The following is a 19026-nucleotide window of genomic DNA, read 5'->3' on the forward strand; positions in this document are numbered from 1 at the left end:
TTTTTAACTAAAACAGTTGACAATTTTATTTTCACATTTCACAATACAAATGAAAATTGCCTTTTTTTTTTTGTCTCACTACTCCCCTGCAAAAACTATTCTCTCTTTGATAGGAAGGGGAAGCAAGTCTTCCTTGTCATGCTGTTAGAAAACACCCAGAGTCACAGCACCATGATCTCCTGGTGAAGTAGAACAAGTAATATAAAATGAATATAAAGAGGTTCCTGTCTCTCCTTATCTGTCTGGTCGAGTCATTCCTGGCCGAGTAGGCACCATCATGGGACGAGCAGGAGGTCTCATCATTGGGGGCCCAGGCATCATTGGCATATGGCCTCCCATAGGTGGCCTCATTCCAGGAGCTGCAGGACAAAACAAAGAAAAGGAAAAAAAAAGTCAGAAAATACTACTTATGAGCAAGCTTGATGGAACTTCAATTAAAGACAAAAAAGTAGCCCCCCCCCCCCGCAAAATGCTGAAAGAAAGACATACTTGACAGATTCATCACATCTGTAAATTACTTAGACATTCTCAAACAAAAAACAAAGGTCAACAGAAGAACCATATGGGAATCATGATTTAATGATAGTAAAGGGGGAAACTATTAATAGACTGCTTTTCAGAAACCACCAGGGATACTAGTTCCCTACACTGACCTTTTCTCACTCAGGGAAATTCACAACTAAATCACATGTTACTCAGTCAGCATTTTTAATCAGTTCTATTCACCATAAAACCAGGAGCTATTTCATGAATGTACACAGGCACGGAGGACAATCTTACCACTAAGCGTTTGTTCGGAGTTGTAGGAAAGGTGAGCAGGAGGCCCATGCTGAGAACCTGTTAGTAACCATACTTAGCTCAAGTCAAGAAAGATAGGCAATAATGTGACTTACAACAATTAGCACACACACAAAAATCTGGTTTTTCTAATGCATTTTAGAAACTGTTAAGGAATTTTTTGAGGTGTCCCATCAATATACCAGCCAAATATATGAGCTAGGGAAGGAAGGACAACCAGGGGTGAGGGATAGGGAAGAGCATAGGTAGCTTCACAGAATTGGTAATATTCTACTTCCTCAGCTGAGTGGTGGGTTCACGGGTATTCATCTTATTATTATGCCTCATAATTTTCAGGTCTTCTTTTAAATATAAAAATTTCCCTAATTACTTATTAAACCGTTTTAATTAAAGGCTTGCAATAAATGGTTCAAGAGAAAAGTATATTCAAAGTCAAATATAGTCTTATCACAAAAAGTAAAACACAAGTATATGCAAAGACACAACAGGTACAGGATTTTTTAAGATCAATTTCAACAGGAACAGAGAATACTACTAAACTTCTAAGTATCTTACTTTAAAAACCCACTATAACATAATTCATATTCTGCATTTCCTAGAGGAAACTCATCCAGGCCAAAGATTGAAAACAAGGCACCTGAAAAGTTGTTTACTTTGGTCTCCACAGGGCATTTACTTGTAATTAGTTGCCAACATTAGCAACTACTAAATTTAATCACTAGTAAGTAGTAACTCTAGATTCTTTTTTTCAACTTCTTATTATGGAAGTGTTCAAACATAGACAAGAATAGAAAAAAAAAAAAAAGAGTATAAAAAACATCCATGTACCCATCATCCAGCTTTAATAATTATTCACTCCTGGCCAACCTTCTATCTTATACCTGCCCACCCCCAACTACTTAATTATTTTAATTTAAATAATCTTATTATTTTATCCTGGCTGAAAATAACAACAAAATACTCAGGAGAACTGGCAATACCAAGCCTGCATTCTCAAATATCAACCACAGGCTGAAGCTGAGTTTCTAGAAGCCTTCTTTAGGTGTGTCATGCATTGACCAGTTCACCACATTCCTAACCCCTCGAAGAATTTGAATTTGTGATCCTGATATAAGAATGCAAAAGAAGCCAAGTCACCTTGTTTTGGGTTCACAAGGCAGTAAGGCAGGAGCTCTTATGTAGACTCTCCTAACATTCCTCTAAATGATACCCACAGTAATAAGCACACTGAATGCTTCTGGCTGGAAAGCTACTCTAATACTTTTGCACCTTGTCCAACCAGTTGAGTTGTAGGTTTCTTATGGGCACTGGATTTACTCTAATTACATAATTTATTCTGCAATCAATAAAATGAGTATAAAAAAGAACTGTTTCCATGAAAACTAATAGATATTTCAAAAAACTCAAGTAAATCATCCCAAAAAGTGCTCACAAATTTAATGGATAAGAGGATCATAAAAGATCAGAACTAGACTGCCTCACAAGGGTTTTAACCTTGAAAGAAAATGAAAAAAGTTGTTAAAGACTATATTATGGATATGGCTTATTGATTTAGGAAAGAAATATATGGAAAAAAAAAAAAAAAGGAAAGAAATATATGGTGCTCAAATCAGTAGCCTCATTTTCAAAACAAAGGCCCTGACCGGCTTTCACATAAATCTGCAAACTAATGTACATTCTTATTTATATTAAAATAAAATGTTTGAGGTATCTTTACATCCTTCCTGAATAAAAGACTACAGTGCTAAGGCCCTCTTCATATACTAATTTGGCTTATTTAACCAGAAAGATTAAATCAGCAACAAGGTAGCTCTGCTCTAGATCAAAACTGAAAAAAGTAGCAGCACAAGTATTTACCTACCGTTCCCTTTATCCACCACCCCCCCCCCACGTCCCCCTTGGAACAAACTCATTTACTTTTTTCTCCATTGTAAATGGCCAAAAGTCAGGAGGAGGCAAGTAAGCAGTAGGGAGGAAGAGAAGAAAAAAAGGCAGCTTTATCCTGGTTTTAGTAGCACAGGTCTTTGGGTAGCATTCAATTATACTGATAAAACAATTATTTCTTTTCATCATTACATATTCACCAAATATAATTTGTTGCAATAATACTAAACCTATTATTTACAATGAATTAAGAATTCCATTTAAATGGAGAACTGAAACAAAATGGAGCATCCTAAAAGGAAAGAGATTCAAACTTACCAGGTCCCACTGGCATCATCCCAGGAGGAGGAGGGCCCATCATTGGCATCATGGGAGGGCCCCCCATATGGGGGGCTGGCATCATACCAGGGCGAGGAGGACCCGCTGGAATATCGAATGAGGGCTGAGGTTAAGATAGGCTTACATATTAATATTTTTTTTCTCTTCTATGAAACTAGTTGGGCTTCATGGTCCTGTCCAAGTTCTGGAACAATAGACTTCTTATGGTTTCTTTTATAACAGTAGAGCCACAAAAATCAATATGCCACAAAACTTTAATCACTTTATGTCTAAAAAACAAGAATAAGACTGTCTAGACAGAAGTATAAAATGAAGTCAGGTTATCCAGGTTAAAAAAAATCCCGAAAATTTAATTTTTTAAATTCTTTTTTTAAAAAGAATTATGAGAATTATTAATATTATAAGGCATAATTATTAAGAATTATGCCTTCTATAGAGTTCCTGTCAAACTAAAACCAGAAGTACCTAATTTCAGATCTGTTTTTCAAAATATCAAAATACTTAAAATATTCTTTAGAAATATGAAAATGGGGATCCCTGGGTGGCTCAGCGGTTTAGTGCCAACTTCACCCCCGGGTCTGATCCTGGAATCCCAGCATTGAGTCCCTCATCAGGCTCCCTGCATGGAGTCTGCTTCTTCCTCTGCCTGTCTCTCTGCCTCTCTCTTTCTCTGTGTCTCTCATGAATAAATAAATAAAACCCTTAAAAGAAAAATACTTAAATTATGAAAATACTTAAATTATGAAAAACATATGTAGAGATATTCTTGACAAAATTATTTACAACAATTTGGAACTTAAGTGTCCAACAATATGAAAATGGTGAGGCTAATTATGGTACGTTAATAGTATAGATTATTTCACTACTAAAAATAACAGAGTTGGGTGCCAGCTAGCCAAAATACAGAGTAGGACAGAGAGGTGACCTGAGAGCTGTTGTGACTCAAGCAAGGCCTGACCTGTTCCCAGGATGGCGTAAGTACATTAGTGGTCTAGTTACATTAGTGTGCAGCTACTATAAACAGACTACTCCAATGTTCATATCCATGGTTACTTACAGGACCAAGTTTAGGTTTTTGAATTCAATTACAGTCCAAGCCCTCCCAGGAGATCAATGAAACTTATAGCCTAGTTACTCACTCTTCTGTCATTCAGAAACAAAAACCTTCACAGAGAGGAGAGGCCTTTGATCCACTCTACTTTCAACTGTCCAATTCTTGTCTTTCCAAAGGAATATATATTGGTGCCAGGTGGGTTAGAAAATAAAGACTAAAGAGTTTTAATCCTTCAGTGTGGGGTTCACAGCAGTAAATAATTTAATGTACTCATCTATACCTTTTCATATTTTAGGTCGTCTAATCACAGATACAGTCAGACCTTTCCACTGAATTTCTCAGATCCACATGGGATGTCACAAATACAATATCCTAGTAATAACCTGATCAGAAGGCAACTCTGACGATATTTCAGAAATGATACCAATGAAGTTGTTTTTTTTTACTACCTATATATTCATTCAATAAGCATTCAAAAGTCAACTGTAAGATAACCTAACAAAATCAAAGGATAATCTGCCCCCTTAAGTTATGGCTGTTAAGATAAAAACTCTGTAAACTTACGGAGACTGGGGGGAGGTGGGATCATTGCCCCTGCAGGAGGAGGAGCAGAGAATGGAGTAGGAGGTATCTTTCCTTGTTGAAATGCAGCGGCTTTGGAGAGTGAGATAAAAAACACCACACAGTAAATAAGAACTCAACAACCCATTTGATAAAATAACAATTTTCTTTTAAATCTTTAACAGTCTCTTGGGCAGCCCCGGTGGCTCAGCGGTTTAGTGCCGCCTTCAGCCCAGGGCAGGATCCTGGAGACCTGGGATCGAGTCCCACATCGGGCTCCCTGCATGGAGCCTGCTTCTCCCTCTGCCTGTGTCTCTGCCTCCCTCTCTCTCTCTCTCTCACGAATAAATAAATAAAATCTTTTAAAAAACAAAAAATCCTTAATAGTCTCAATTATTTCACTTTACCTAAAGCGTATTCATTTAAGATTACTATTTCATGGCCTCTATAGTTCTTAAATCAATCATAGAAATTCACCAGCAAAAATTACAATTGATTGGTTTATTGATTTGGGTTTTTTAACCTATTTTTATTTAGTCAGCATTTCTATGGCTGAATTATCAACAGGAGAATGGAATGAAGACCTCCAATCTACCAGTGTCTAGCAAAGAGACACAGTCATCTTTAATCAGTAGATGTGGTTTACAAACAGCGTGAACCGGGATCCCTGGGTGGCGCAGCGGTTTGGCGCCTGCCTTTGGCCCAGGGCGCGATCCTGGAGACCCGGGATCGAATCCCACATCAGGCTCCCAGTGCATGGAGCCTGCTTCTCCCTCTGCCTGTGTCTCTGCCTCTCTCTCTCTCTCTGTGACTATCATAAATAAATAAAAATTAAAAAAAAAACAAAAAAAAAAAACAAAAAAAAACAAACAGCGTGAACCATTCACAGTTTTGTTTGAAAAAGAGTGTGATATCTGCCCAAAGGCCAGGCTTTGTAAAACTTCATATGTTGGTTTAGGTTTGAAATTAATATACTGAGCTAAGAGACATAAAAAAGAAACAAAACTTTTAAAGCAAGAGCCTGCCCAGAAGGAGATTCTGATCCGAAAAAATGTCTAATACAGACAATATGAGGCACAAATGAAAACAAAAGAGACTGAAGATATTTTATATATAGCTTTACAAAGAAGTCATGCATAAATACTAAAATATATACTCAGTTAACTATACTGAAACTAAAATTAAGAAATAAATTTTTAAAAATTTTATTTAGGGGATCCCTGGGTGGCTCAGTGGTTTAGCGCGTGCCTTCAGCCCAGAGTGTAATCCTGGAGTCCCACATCAGGCTCCCTGCATGGAGCCTGCTTCTCCCTCTGCCTCCCTTCTCTCTCTCTCTCACGTATAAATAAATCTTTAAAAAAATAAAATAAGGGGATCCCTGGGTGGCGCAGCGGTTTGGCGCCTGCCTTTGGCCCAGGGCGCGATCCTCGAGACCTGGGATCGAATCCCACATCGGGCTCCCGGTGCATGGAGCCTGCTTCTCCCTCTGCCTGTGTCTCTGCCTCTCTCTCTGTGTGTGTCACTATCATAAATAAATAAAAGTTTAAAAAATAAATAAATAAAATAAAATAAAATAAATAAATAAAAAATTTTTATTTATTCATGAGAAACAGAGAGAGAGGTAGAGACACAGGCAGAGGGAGAAGCCTGCTCGCTGCAGGGAGCCCGATGTGGGACTCAATCCCAGGACCCCAGGATCAAAACCTAAGCCAAAGGCAGGAGCCCAACCACTAAGCTACCCAGGTGCCCCAATAAATAAAAATTCTAAATGAAAGTAAAATATAGGGACTCCTGGGTGGCTCAGCGGTTGAGCATCTGTCTGTGGCCTGGGGGGTGATCCCAGAGTTCCAAGATGGAGTCCCACATCAGGCTCCCTATGAGGCACTTGCTTCTCCCTCTCTCTCTCTCTGCCTTCTCTCCGTGTCTCTCATGAATAAATAAATAAAATAAGAAAGAAAGAAAGAAAGAAAGAAAGAAAGAAAGAAAGAAAGAAAGAAAGAGAAAAGAAAAGAAAGAGTAAAACTCAGAAAGCTATTCCTAAATATAAGCCCTTTCCAATTCAGTGTAATCTGCAGTCTAGTCCCTTTCTACCCGACCAGTACAATGTAGGTCAAATTACTCAAGCAAATCACTGCCAACTCCTAAAGGTCAGATCCCAAAAAATGACCTAGAGTGGAGATTTACATAAAGCTAGCCATTCATATGCCTCTGAATAGAGCCTGTGCTCTATAGGGAATCATAGCCCAACAAAGGCTTTTCCAATCAAAATGTCACTTCCCATGCCCTAAGCAGAAAATCAACTTGTAAAGATTGAGGAGTAGACAGTGGACTCAAAGCCAACATAATCATGGACAGCAGCACATGGTGTCCCTGATGGCTTGCCTTCTCTCTTCCATAATCCATCAAAAACATTTACTCATCCTAAATTCTTTTGCTGCATACAGAAAATCAGTAAATGAATATAATTCTAACCTTTAACACCAAGAAATTTCTAACATATTTTCAAATAGAAAAAAAAAGATTACATTATAATGTATTTTTTTCAAATGAAATAGGACAATATCTGAGTTTACTCCTAATAATCCAGGATAGAGAAAGGGAGAAGATGAAAGTATTCTCAACTATGGGCACTTTGACCCCCTGGGGACACTGGGGAATGCTTGGTGACATTTTTAGTTGTCACAACTGGGAACTGCTACTGGGATCGAGTGGGCAGATGCCAGGGCTACCGCTAAACACCCTAAAATGCTCAGGAGAGCCCCACAACAAAGAATTATCTAGCCCCAAATATCAGCAGTGCTAAGTTTGAGAACCTACATTTATTTTTTTATTTTTTATTTTTTTTAAAGATTTTATTCATGTATTCATGAGAGACACAGAGAGAGAGGCAGAGACACAGGCAGAGAGAGAAGCAGGCCCCATGCAAGGAGCCTGACATCAGACTCCATCCCGGGACTCCAGGATCGTGCCCAGGGTGGAAGGCAGGCACCAAACCACTGAGCCACCCAGGGATCCCAAGAACCTACGTTTAAACAAAACAAGACTGTTACAACTAGGTGATGGAAATCAGGGGTGGGGGTCAGCCATGGGAGGCTCATTCATTAACCTTTCTACTTTGAGATTTTCCATAAGCTTTTTTTTTTTTTTTTCTTAAAATCACAACACAAAGCCCACATTTGCCTGCCAGCTCTGAATAACTAAGAAAGGCCATGTGTCAAACACACCAGAATGATCTAAGATAGAAATGCAACATCTTCTGTCAGTGTCTTGAACTCAACTAGCCTAAACAAAAATTTCCCTAAATAAACCAAAAGAGGAGCTCCTGGGTGGCTCAGATGGTTAAGCATCTAACTCTTGATCTCAGCTCAAGTCTTAATCTTACGGTAGTTAGTTCAAACAATGTTGGACTCCATGCTGGCACGGAGCCTACATAAAACAAAAGAAAAAGAGTATGGAATGTCCGACAGAGGTCAAAACATACTCAGATCATTATGTCACATCCATTACTTCCTTCTTGACTGGTTATCTTTGTGAGAACTGTAAGAATAAGAAACTCAAAGTCTTTCAGACTCTTTGAAGGTAACAATAAACCCACCTCCACCTTTTCCTACTATAAAAAGAAAATAGTTCTAAAAACAACGATCACTACAAAGGAGGTTTCACACAAATTTGCTACAAAATCTAGTCCATGTGAATAAAGAAATATTAGGTAACTCATTCTCCTCTGCCACACTTCCTAATCTAAGCAATACATTTTGCTCTAATCTCAATAATATTAATGTGTTCCATATTCCCTGAGAAACTGATGACCTTCTAATCCATCAGAATGATTAACACATCAGAACGCTATTTATCACTCAGAATGAGTTGCTTCTGTGAAAAACAACAGAGAGACGGGGATTTGAGAAAGAATGGGACCATTTTACCACATCAAGAACATCAGAACAAGACACTGAAATGTACTTGTTTTGTCGATCAGGCTCTGAGCCTGCTCTTCCATCCATTTCTGATAGTAGTCTTTCACATTCTCTTTGTGTTTCCTACCACTGCAGTGTGTCTTTCTCACAGATGGCTGTAAAACAAAAAGGTCATATCAGTCATAGAAACAAGTTTTCCAAACTAGAAATTTTATAAACCCTTTCCTTTATATAGGTGGCCTGGGTACCTTTAGCAGCTTTAGCTGGGTGCTAAAGCATCACTCACAAACATTATCCAACAATGTACTGTGGTCATTTAACTACTATGTCATCTAAACCAGAGATCACCACCTGATTTTGTAAAACAACATAGTAGAACACAGTCACATTCATTTATTCAGGTACTATCTATTTCTTTCCTCTACAAGTCATCAAAACAAAGATGATATGGTCCACAAACCTAAAATAATTACAATCTGACACTTTAAGGAAAAGTCTGCAAACTTCTGATCTAGAATATGCCTTTTGATGCTCTAAGATTATCCTATAGCAAGATAATGTAGTTTATATATATTTAAATTATACTGTTTATGAGAATATCCTCTTTTAAATGACTATGGGTCTAGAATACAGACTATGTGAGTCACATACAGACTTGTGTCTCTAGCCCACTAATCCTTTTGTTCTTTAGCAGTTTTACTCAGGTAGAATTGACATAAGATAAACTCCACACATTTAACCATTGTTAACAAGTTAACATTTATCACTTACTACATGCTAAACACCATGCTATTTACTTTACAAGCAGTGTCTCAATTGTCATAATAATCACATGTGCATGGTACAATGGAATGTTAATCAGAAAGAACCAATCACTGAATCACACAATTATGGACAAATCTCAAAACTATGCTCAGAGGGGCCTGGGTGGCTCAGTCAGTTAAGTGTCTGACTTTGGCTCAGGTCATGATCTCAGGGTCTTAGGATTGAGCCCCACATGGGGCATCTCACTCAGCAGGGAGTTTGCTTGTCCCTCTGCCCCTCCCTCCACTAGTGCTCGATTGCTTGCTAATAAATAATCTTTAAAAAAATAAAGCAAGCTTAGCTATCAAAATGAGGTACACAGACTAAATACTCTAAGATTCCATTCATATAAAGTTTTAAAACCAGTAACACTAATCTTTCATAATAAAACCCAGATCAATCGGGGCCAAAGGTGTAGGGGACTGACTATTAAAAGACACAAAGGAACTTTCTGGGATGATGGAAATGTCCTGTATTTCAATGTATACACCGAACTGTAATTATTTGCCAAATCATCAGACTGTATGCTTAGAATGTATGCATTTAATCAAAATATAATTCAATGAAATTGATTAAAAAAATCACAAGCTTGGGATCCCTGGGTGGCGCAGCGGTGGCAAATGCCTGCCTTTGGCCCGGGGCTTGATCCTGGAGTCCTGGGATCAAGTCCACATCAGGCTCCCTGCATAGAGCCTGCTTCTCCCTCTGCCTGTGTCTCTGCCTCTCTCTCTCTCTCTCTCTGTATCTCTCATGAATAAATAAATAAAATCTTAAAAAAAAAATCACAAGCTTACTATCTTCAATTTGTGCTTAAAGACTTGTCTGATAAAACACATAGCTGGCAGGGGTACCTGGGTGGCTCAGTGGTTGAACGTCTGTCTTTGGCTCAGGTCGTGACCCCAGGGTCCTGGAATTGAGTCCCACATCAGGCTCCCCAACAGGAGTCTGTCTCTCCCTCTGCATCTCTCATGAATAAATAAAATCTTAAAAAAACAAAACAAACAAAAAAAACCAACTAGCTGGTAAGTAGCAAACGAAGGCCTGGAGCCCAGATCTTACTCAGATGCTCCTCAGGGCTGCCTAACTACCTCCTACTGATAGATCCTCTCTTCACAGGATTGCTTCACTAGAACCAGGTATGACCAATACCACATGAACAGAGACTGTCTTTTCATGGTCTACATTTCAAAATATTGTTCCCTGACTCCTCAATGACTTATTATGTAATACAACAATGAGGCCTTAAGCCTAATAACAAAATCATGCCTAAAAGTCAGCAAAAACTCAGAAGTTGCAGCACTGATTGTTTACTGCATATCAAAGTCCACCACAGGGAACCGGTTCAATCACTATGGAATTTTGCTACATTCACAAACTATCATGTTAGGACAACAATATCACAAAGGCACCTGGCATTTCTCACAAAGAGACATGCATTTTAAAGAGATATTCTTGGGATCCCTGGGTGGCGCAACGGTTTGGCGCCTGCCTTTGGCCCAGGGCGCGATCCTGGAGACCCGAGATCGAATCCCACATCAGGCTCCCGGTGCATGGAGCCTGCTTCTTCCTCAGCCTGTGTCTCTGCCTCTCTCTCTCTCTCTCTGTGACTATCATAAATAAATAAATAAATAAAATAAATAAAATAAAATAAAAAATAAAGAGATATTCTTCAATTCTCTAAACGCTGGCATTAGCAGGTAAGCTATAATTAGCCTACTCGCTATATCAGAAAATTATGATGAGGGGTTTGACCAAACAAAAAGACTGGGGTTTTTTTTTTTTTTTAAGATTTTTATTTGTTTATTTCATGAGAGACAGAGAGCGAGGCAGAGACACAGGCAGAGGGAGAAGCAGGCTCTATGCAGGGAGCCCAATGTAGGACTCAATTCCGGAACTCCAGGATCACACCCTGAGCCAAAGGCAGACACTCAACCACTGAGCCACCCAGGTGTCCCAAGACTGGGATTCTAAAGGCAAGCTACCATAATACCAACTTATTGGAGGAGTCCCATCCAGGACAAACTATAAGTAATATTCAAAACTATTATTCCTTCAAGAGGGACCATCTTATTTCAATATTCCACAAATGAATGCTGAACTACATCTGACCAAGTGTTAGAATTCCAAATGAAGTAACAACACAGAAATCATGGGCTAGGGTCCTTGCAGCTACATTTCAAGAGGACAAGATGATCAAAAGTTCTGGTTTAATTAGGTTTCTGCAGAGGCAGCAAAGTATAGAGCTGTAGTCTTCAAGGTGCAGCTCACGAGCATCTAAGGGTGTCTCAGACCCACCTTTTGGGAAGGTGTGCAAGGTCAAAGTAGTTTCATAATACAAAGACATTTCTTTTTCACTGTATTGACAATTCCAGATGATGCCAAACTTCTGGCACTTTAGAATGAACTGAGGCAATGGCAACCCAATGCATTAAGGATTATTGTATTTTTTCAACAGTATGCACTCACAGGGGAAAAATCTCCAGTTTCATGGAGACTGTCCTTGCTGAAGTAGCAAAGTTATTAATTCTATCATACCTACTAATATATAACTGTTATATATACTCTTGTGTTCATGTCTTTTGAATATTCTGGGTGAAAATGAGATATACAAAGTACTTCAGCCACATGCCAAAATATGGTGCCATTCCAAAGAAAAGCAGGAATGCAAATGTTTCAAGTTGTAAGCTCTACCAGCTGCCTCTTCAATGGAACATTTTTACCTGACAGAGCTGAGACACAAACTGGAAATTTAGACTTCTTAGAAATAAATGAAGTGAGCCTATCACTTTAAGGAAGCAATTGGTACTATTTACTGCCAAAAATAAAATTTGAGCTTTCAAACAAAACTCAGAATTTTATTTTATTTTACTTTAAAGATTTATTTATTTATTTATTCATGAGAGAGAGAGAGAGAGAGAGAGAGAGAGAGAGAGGCAGAGACACAGGAGGAAGGAGAAGCAGGCTCCATGCCGGGAGCCCGACGCGGGACTCGATCCCAGGACTCCAGGATCGTTCCCTGGGCCAAAGGCAGGCGCTAAACCGCTGAGCCACCCAGGGATCCCCAAAACTCAGAATTTTAGAAAACCTTATTTACTACCATGAGCTTGTCAACTTCCTAATACGTAAAAGCCATTTTTATTAGATTATGACATTAATGTGAATATTTATATTACATAATCAAATGTGTCAACATTTGGAAGACCTGTAAAATTGAGTGAACCAATATTCCAATATTCATTTTCCAATTGACCAAAGCATGTTACAAAATCATGTCTGGTAAAATATTCACTCAAAGTACAAGACAGATCAGTGAAATTTGGTGGGGGGGGGGGGAGGGAGAGAGAATCTTAAGCACGCTTGATGCTCAGCATACAGCTGGACACAGGGCTTCATCTCTCACAACCCTAAGATCATGACCTGAGCCAAAAGTAAGAGTCAAACATTTAACTGACTCAGGCACCCACGCATCCCCAGATCAGTGAATTCTGATGTAACAGTATGAAAAATTTGATATGGTTTCAAGATCCCACACTGAAACTAGTTTGGATATAGTAATATAAAGTATTAAAGAATATCCACAATTATCTAAAAAGGCTAGTAAAGTACTCCTTATGCTTGTGCGGTTGAAGTCTTCATACAATTCAACCAAAATATAGTGCAACAAATATAATGCAGAAAAACCCAGCTGTCTTCCATCAAGTCAGACATTACAGAGGCTTGCAAAAAGATTAAAGCAATGCCATTCTTCACACTCATTTTTTTTTGAAAATTGCTATTTTTCACTTTTAAAATGTTATTTGTATTACAATTAAAGTGTCTGTTAATACTACTTTCAAATGAATCAATAAGTATCTTAAGTTTTAACTTCAAATACAACAAATATTAATAGCTAAACCAATATAACTCATGTAACTGTTTTTTTGTTTGTTTGTTTTTTAATAACCCAGTAATTTTTAAGAGTGGAAGGGACCAAAGAAGTTTGGGAACTGCTGGCACAGAAGCCCTGGACTTAGACTGCTTAGGCTAACCTTTTAGCTCTGTACAACTTCCTGGTTTAGCAACACACCCAGTCATGTATCCATACTCTGCCTCAGTTTCCTCCTCTGTAAAATGAAGATAATACTAACTTATCATAAGCATTAAACAAAATGATATATGTTATGCATCTGGAACACTGCCTGACACACAGTAAATATTCGATCTTAATTTTGGGGGGCAGCTTTTAATCAAATCAAAGGACAGTACTCGGGTTTCAAATTTAGGCATTTCTTTCCAGTTTAGTCAATCAAATGTGTGAGTGCCTTGTCACAATCAAATATTTGAACTTTAGATCTCCCTGGAATTTTCACTTGTCATAAACTTTTTTCACCTTCAGTTTTCACCTTTATTTTGGGTCTCAACTGAAAACACCAACCGCTGGAAGACTCATAACTACAAATTACGAAAACAGTTACAGGAAGGATGGAGAAAAAGAAATCCAGATTATTTTCTCCAAGCAGGCGCACTTAAACTCCCACAGGATGGAAGGCACAAATTTACACCTAAAAAATAAAAAATCTAATTTGTCACACACAGGTGCTGTGAAAATGAAAAGAGACGCTACTTACAGAGTCATGGGTGAGGTATGTGTCGCAGTAGTCACAATAAAACCTGGGAAGAGATAGAAAGCAGAGAAAAAGAGAAGACGACAGCCAGTTAACAGAGCCCACCCACCGACGTGCTGTTCAATGAACGTAAACTACGAAAAGATCCACCCGCGATTCCAAGACGTCCAACAAAGCGACCTGACACAAGCTGCGGAGGGGGGGGGGGGGGGAGGTTGCCTTGCGCGGAGTCGACCTCCACATACTGAAAGACGGCAGCGTCTAGAATTCCGGGGCTCCCTCGCCCAAGCCTGCCGCTCTCCGGGAAACCTCAAGAGCTAGAACCCGCTCTCCACTCCCACACTGGGCCACAGTGATTGCCCGTGAGCGCCAACACCCGCAGATTCGGGCCCCCGACTCACTTAGGCATGTTGCGCTGCAGGCCGTTGGCCACTCCGTCCCGCGCCGCCCGGAAATGACGCACACAGCAGGCGCCGACGCAGCGGAGCTGACGCGTCAAACGCGACTCCAGAAACTCCCGCTAGTCCTCCAATCCGCGGGGCCTGCTGCGGCGCGCCGGCCTTAGGCGGGGCTTTCCTCCTTCTCCCCCCGCCTACAGGAAGGCGGAAGGGGGGTATGAAGGGTCCCTGCGAGGTTCAATCCGCGCCGCTGCACTCTGGCTCCCTGACGGTTCCGAAAGCGTTTTTCGTTTGTCTACAACTTCTTAAGCGTCGTCCGCTGTGTGCCAGGCACTGCTGTAAATGCTGAGAAGACAGCAGTGACCAAAACAGACAGAACTCCCTGCCCTCATGGAGTCGGGGAAGACGAATGAATGTCGATTAGGTGGAGTCCTGTGCTGGGGCGTTGGGGGAAGGGAGTGACGCAAGGAAGAGAGGAGTTCCACTTGTAAGACCCAGAAAGCTTGCTGAGAAGGTGACAGCAGGGAAGTCATAGGTCTCTTAAAGCAATAAGCCCGATGCAAAAGTTTTTACGATGCGTCTTCTTGGGTCTCGTGGACCCGAGGAGATGGGAGTCCTATCTCGGCTTCCTGGCCGTGCCACCTGAGCAAGTTATTTGATCTTTCTGAGCCTCAGTCTCATCTGAAGAGTATGGGTGATAATTCTCACTTGTGGAGCTTAAGAACTAAATGTGAAAATGCTCGTAAAGTGTTTGGTGCAACGTCTGTACATCCTAAGTCCTCTGCATATGGCAGTTACGTTTACATAAGGGGAAAATGAGAGAAGTATCTTGTCCACAGACCTAACCCGTGCAACAGCAAGGCCAAACTCCCAGCGTGGCCTGCCAGACTCCAGAATGACCCGACCGGTCTCAGAAAAGGGAAGTAAATTTTTTTTTCCTAAGATTTTTATTTATTTATTCGTGAGAGACAGAGACACAGGCAGAGGGAGAAGCAGCCTCCATGCAGGGAGCTCGACGTGGGACTCGATCCCAGGAACCCCGGGATCACTCCTTGGGCTGAAGGCAGGCTCTTAACCCAGGCGTCCAAGTAATTGTTTAGAATGGTGAGTTAGAGCTTTTGATTCTTCTCCATATTCTCCGATGGTGGCGTTGCAATCAAAATAATAATTGCTGCTTTATTTGAATGTTTACTATGTCCTAGGTGCTTTGAATGCATTAATTTATTTGATCTATTCAAAAACCCTATTCACATTTCAGGGTGCTTGGCTGGCAGTCACTAGGGCATGCCACTCTTGATCTCCAGGTTGTGAGTTTGAGCCCCTGGTTAGGTGTAGAGATTACTTAAAAATAAAATATTTTTAAAAATACTTATAAAAAGCCCAATCCTATTATTCACATTTCAGATGAGGAAACTAGTTTTAGCAAGGGAAAGTGTACCACGAGTACTATACTAGCCCCGTCTTAAAAGTTAACTGCCCAATGAAATTATCAGGCTTTCATCACTCTTACAATAGTAAATCCTAGCATTATTAATGGTAGAACAATCATATTATGTGTCTCCTGCTAGGATGTCAACATTCAATATGCATCATCAAGTATGACCTATTCTTACCAAAAAATGTTTCAATTGGATCTACTCAAGTTTATAGGCTAGGCAAGAGGATCAAGCTAAAGTAAAGCAAAAGGCAGCAAACAGATTCAGAAGTTGGGATATTCTATAGGACAAATGGCCTCTTTCCTTCACCAAATCAAGAAAAGATGTCATTCTGGATTTACGTGTTTTTGAGAGACATAACAATTAGACATAGCATATAGCTCAGGGTTAGATCCTAGTTTGGAGAAACCAGCTCTAAAGAACATTTTGGGGAAATTATCTGGGCCTTAATGTTGCAGTTCTAGAAACCCACCTTTGTGTAGGCACCCTGAGTTGATTCTTTTCAAAGGAGATAGATTTGTCAACCATGTTTTTACCCACCACCCCACCCCATGTCCGATTTCCTTCTGTGCTGATCTTGGGCCTGCTTTACCCTCAGATGCATTCTTCACCTTTCCCTTGCTCTTTTCAGTATGGCGGTGATGCCATGAAGGCTGTGTGTCTTGCACTCTTGTGCTGTTTTGCTTCCAGGCTGTTACTGGGCAACATCCGAAGAGAGGCACTCCTGGAAATTGGAGAGATGGAGGAAGAAGGCAGAGTATCCCCACCTCCACCCCACCCCAAACTCAAGCTGTCTCCTCCCACCTACCTGGCTCCGATTTCTAGCAGCAGATCCTCAGCCCCAGCTCTGGTAACAAAATGTCCTCCTTCTGTTCCTCCAGTGTGAGGGCGGCAATAGTTTCTTCCTATTGCTTGTCTCTGGACTGTTTCACTTTTCTCTGTTTCACTTTTTACCTCTGCCAAAACCTATATAAACCACTTATTTGAATTAAATTCCTCCTGCTTTAAAAACTTAGAATTGTCTGTTTTCTAGAACTCAGAAAGTAACTTTACTTCCAAGTTCCAAATGGTATCTCCCCTGAGTCTTGCATATGGGCCTTATTATCTAGAAAGCAGTGCTTTTCACACTTTTCCTGAGTGTCCCAAGCAACTGAGAGAGTTCATTTTTTTGCCCTCATTGCCCTAGGTCTCAGGTGAAAATCCGAAGTGCCTACCTGAGCTTGAAATGCTCTGGAACTTTCTAGATGATATCTTAAAATATTTGCAATCTACTTTATACATAACATTTATATTTTTCAATTTTTCTTAAGGGATTTTAAACATAAAATGTATTTTGTTTATGTTTTAATAAGTAATAAGTACACATGATGCAAGATTAGGAAAGGACAAAAGTATGTTCCCAGACACACATCCCCTTGTCAGTTTCTTGCATATCCTTCCAGGGAAAAACCACACATATGCAAATATAAGCATATGTTTCCTGATTCTATTTCCCAATATGGCACAGTATTTTTTTGTATAGATGTACCTCAATATATTAACCAGTCCTTTATTGATGAACACTTATATTATTTCTTGTCTTTTGCTATGACAATGATGCTAAAGCACACAGTTAATTGGCATATATATATATATTTGTAGGATGGATTTCTAAAACTGGAATTACTAGGTTAAAGAGCTTTGCATCTATCATTTTGAAAAATATTGCAAAATTTCCCTCTATTGTGATTGTATTTAAGAGTGTTTCTTCATCTTTTCATTCCAAAAGTGCCACTGTGTTATAATTTTAATTTCTCCTATGAATAAAGTTGAGCATTTTTTTCATATGTTTAAGAGCTTTAAAGAATCTGTGGCACCTGGCTGGCTTAGTTGGTGGAGTGTGCAACTCTTGATCTCAGGGTTGTGAGTTCGATCCCCACATTGGCTGTAGAGATTACTTAAAAATGGCAAAATCTTTTTATTTATTTATTTATTTTTTTTTTTTTGTGGCAAAATCTTTTTAAAAAAAGAAGAAGAAGGGGATCCCTGGGTGGCTCAGCGGTTTGGCACTTGCCTTCGGCCCAGGGCGTAATCCTGGAGACCCGGGATCGAGTCCCACATCGGGCTCCCTGCATGGAGCCTGCTTCTCCCTCTGCCTGTGTCTCTGCCTCTCGGTCTCTGTCTCTCTCATGAATAAATAAATAAAATCTTAAAAAAAAAAAAAAAAAGAGAGAGAGAGAGAGAGAATAGGGTGCCTGCATGGCTCAGTTCATTAGGCATCTGCCTTCACTAGGTCATGATCTCAGAGTCCCGAGATTGAGCCCTGCGTCAGGCTCCCTGCTCAGCAGAAAGCCTGCTTCTCCGTCTCCTTTTGCTCCTCCCCCCGAGTCCTGTATGAGCGCGCTCTCTCTAAAATAAATAAATAAAATCTTTTAAAAGAAAAGAAAGAATTATCTTAGTTACATGTGACAAAACCAACTTAAACTAGCTTTGGCAAATAGCTCCCTACAGAAGCCCAGAAATTGGGACATCTCAGGGTAGATTTATCTCCAGGTATGGTCTCAAAAAATGTTGTTACTTTGTCTGTTTGTCTCTCCATCTCTCATCTCATCTCTGCTTGTCTGCTTCTCTTTGTACATTGGCTTCAACTTCTCACATTTCAGCCTGGCTTCCTCTACACAACCAGGCAAGATAACGTCAAATATTTCCAAAATTCCATTCTTCTAGCACCATAGTGCCAAAAGCCAGGGAGCGGCCTGAATAGCTAGGCTTGAGTCAAGAATCTTCCTTGGATAGGGATGGGTGGGGAATTGTAATAACGGTCCCACTAAAACCTGAGGGAATAAGACAGGAGTATCCAGAGGTGATGGGTGGTGGGTACTGTTTTCAAGGAAGAAGAGAAAAGCCTCCCGGGCCAGAAATGGTGTGTACAGCTGCCACCGTTGCTCATATGTAACCCAGTTTGCAAAACCCAGCTCAAAGTAAATACCCAGTTTAAGGTGGTAATTTCCATTGTAACCACCAGAGGACTTGAGTCCCTAGTGCCTTCAATGACCAACATTGTACTTCCCTTCCTCTCTCCCTCATCTTTTCCCAATGCTAAGGCACAGGAAGTAATATTCAGTTATTTAATATTTATTCAATAAATGTTTGCTGACTACCCAGTTGGTGTTCAGGTCAGTGTTGGCCACCATCAATGGAAAATGATTAAACATGCTATGTCCACCATTAAGTTTAGTGTACACAGTAAGC

The 19026-nt window shown here is 40.0% G+C and overlaps 1 protein-coding gene across 1 annotated transcript; it reads right to left on the bottom strand.

The window, feature by feature from the left end:
• SNRPC (small nuclear ribonucleoprotein polypeptide C) lies at positions 1-14509 on the bottom strand. Its single transcript, XM_041773157.1, has 6 exons — positions 14363-14509; positions 13965-14007; positions 8600-8708; positions 4640-4729; positions 3001-3105; positions 1-359 (listed from the first exon to the last, which is right to left on the bottom strand). Exons 1-6 carry the CDS (start codon positions 14368-14370, stop codon positions 235-237), a joined length of 480 nt encoding a protein of 159 aa, XP_041629091.1. The 5' UTR covers positions 14371-14509; the 3' UTR covers positions 1-234.
• Between the last annotated feature and the right edge of the window lie 4517 nt (positions 14510-19026).

This window comes from Vulpes lagopus, chromosome 1 (assembly GCF_018345385.1).
Source record: "Vulpes lagopus strain Blue_001 chromosome 1, ASM1834538v1, whole genome shotgun sequence".
In the NCBI taxonomy this organism is placed as follows: domain Eukaryota; kingdom Metazoa; phylum Chordata; class Mammalia; order Carnivora; family Canidae; genus Vulpes; species Vulpes lagopus.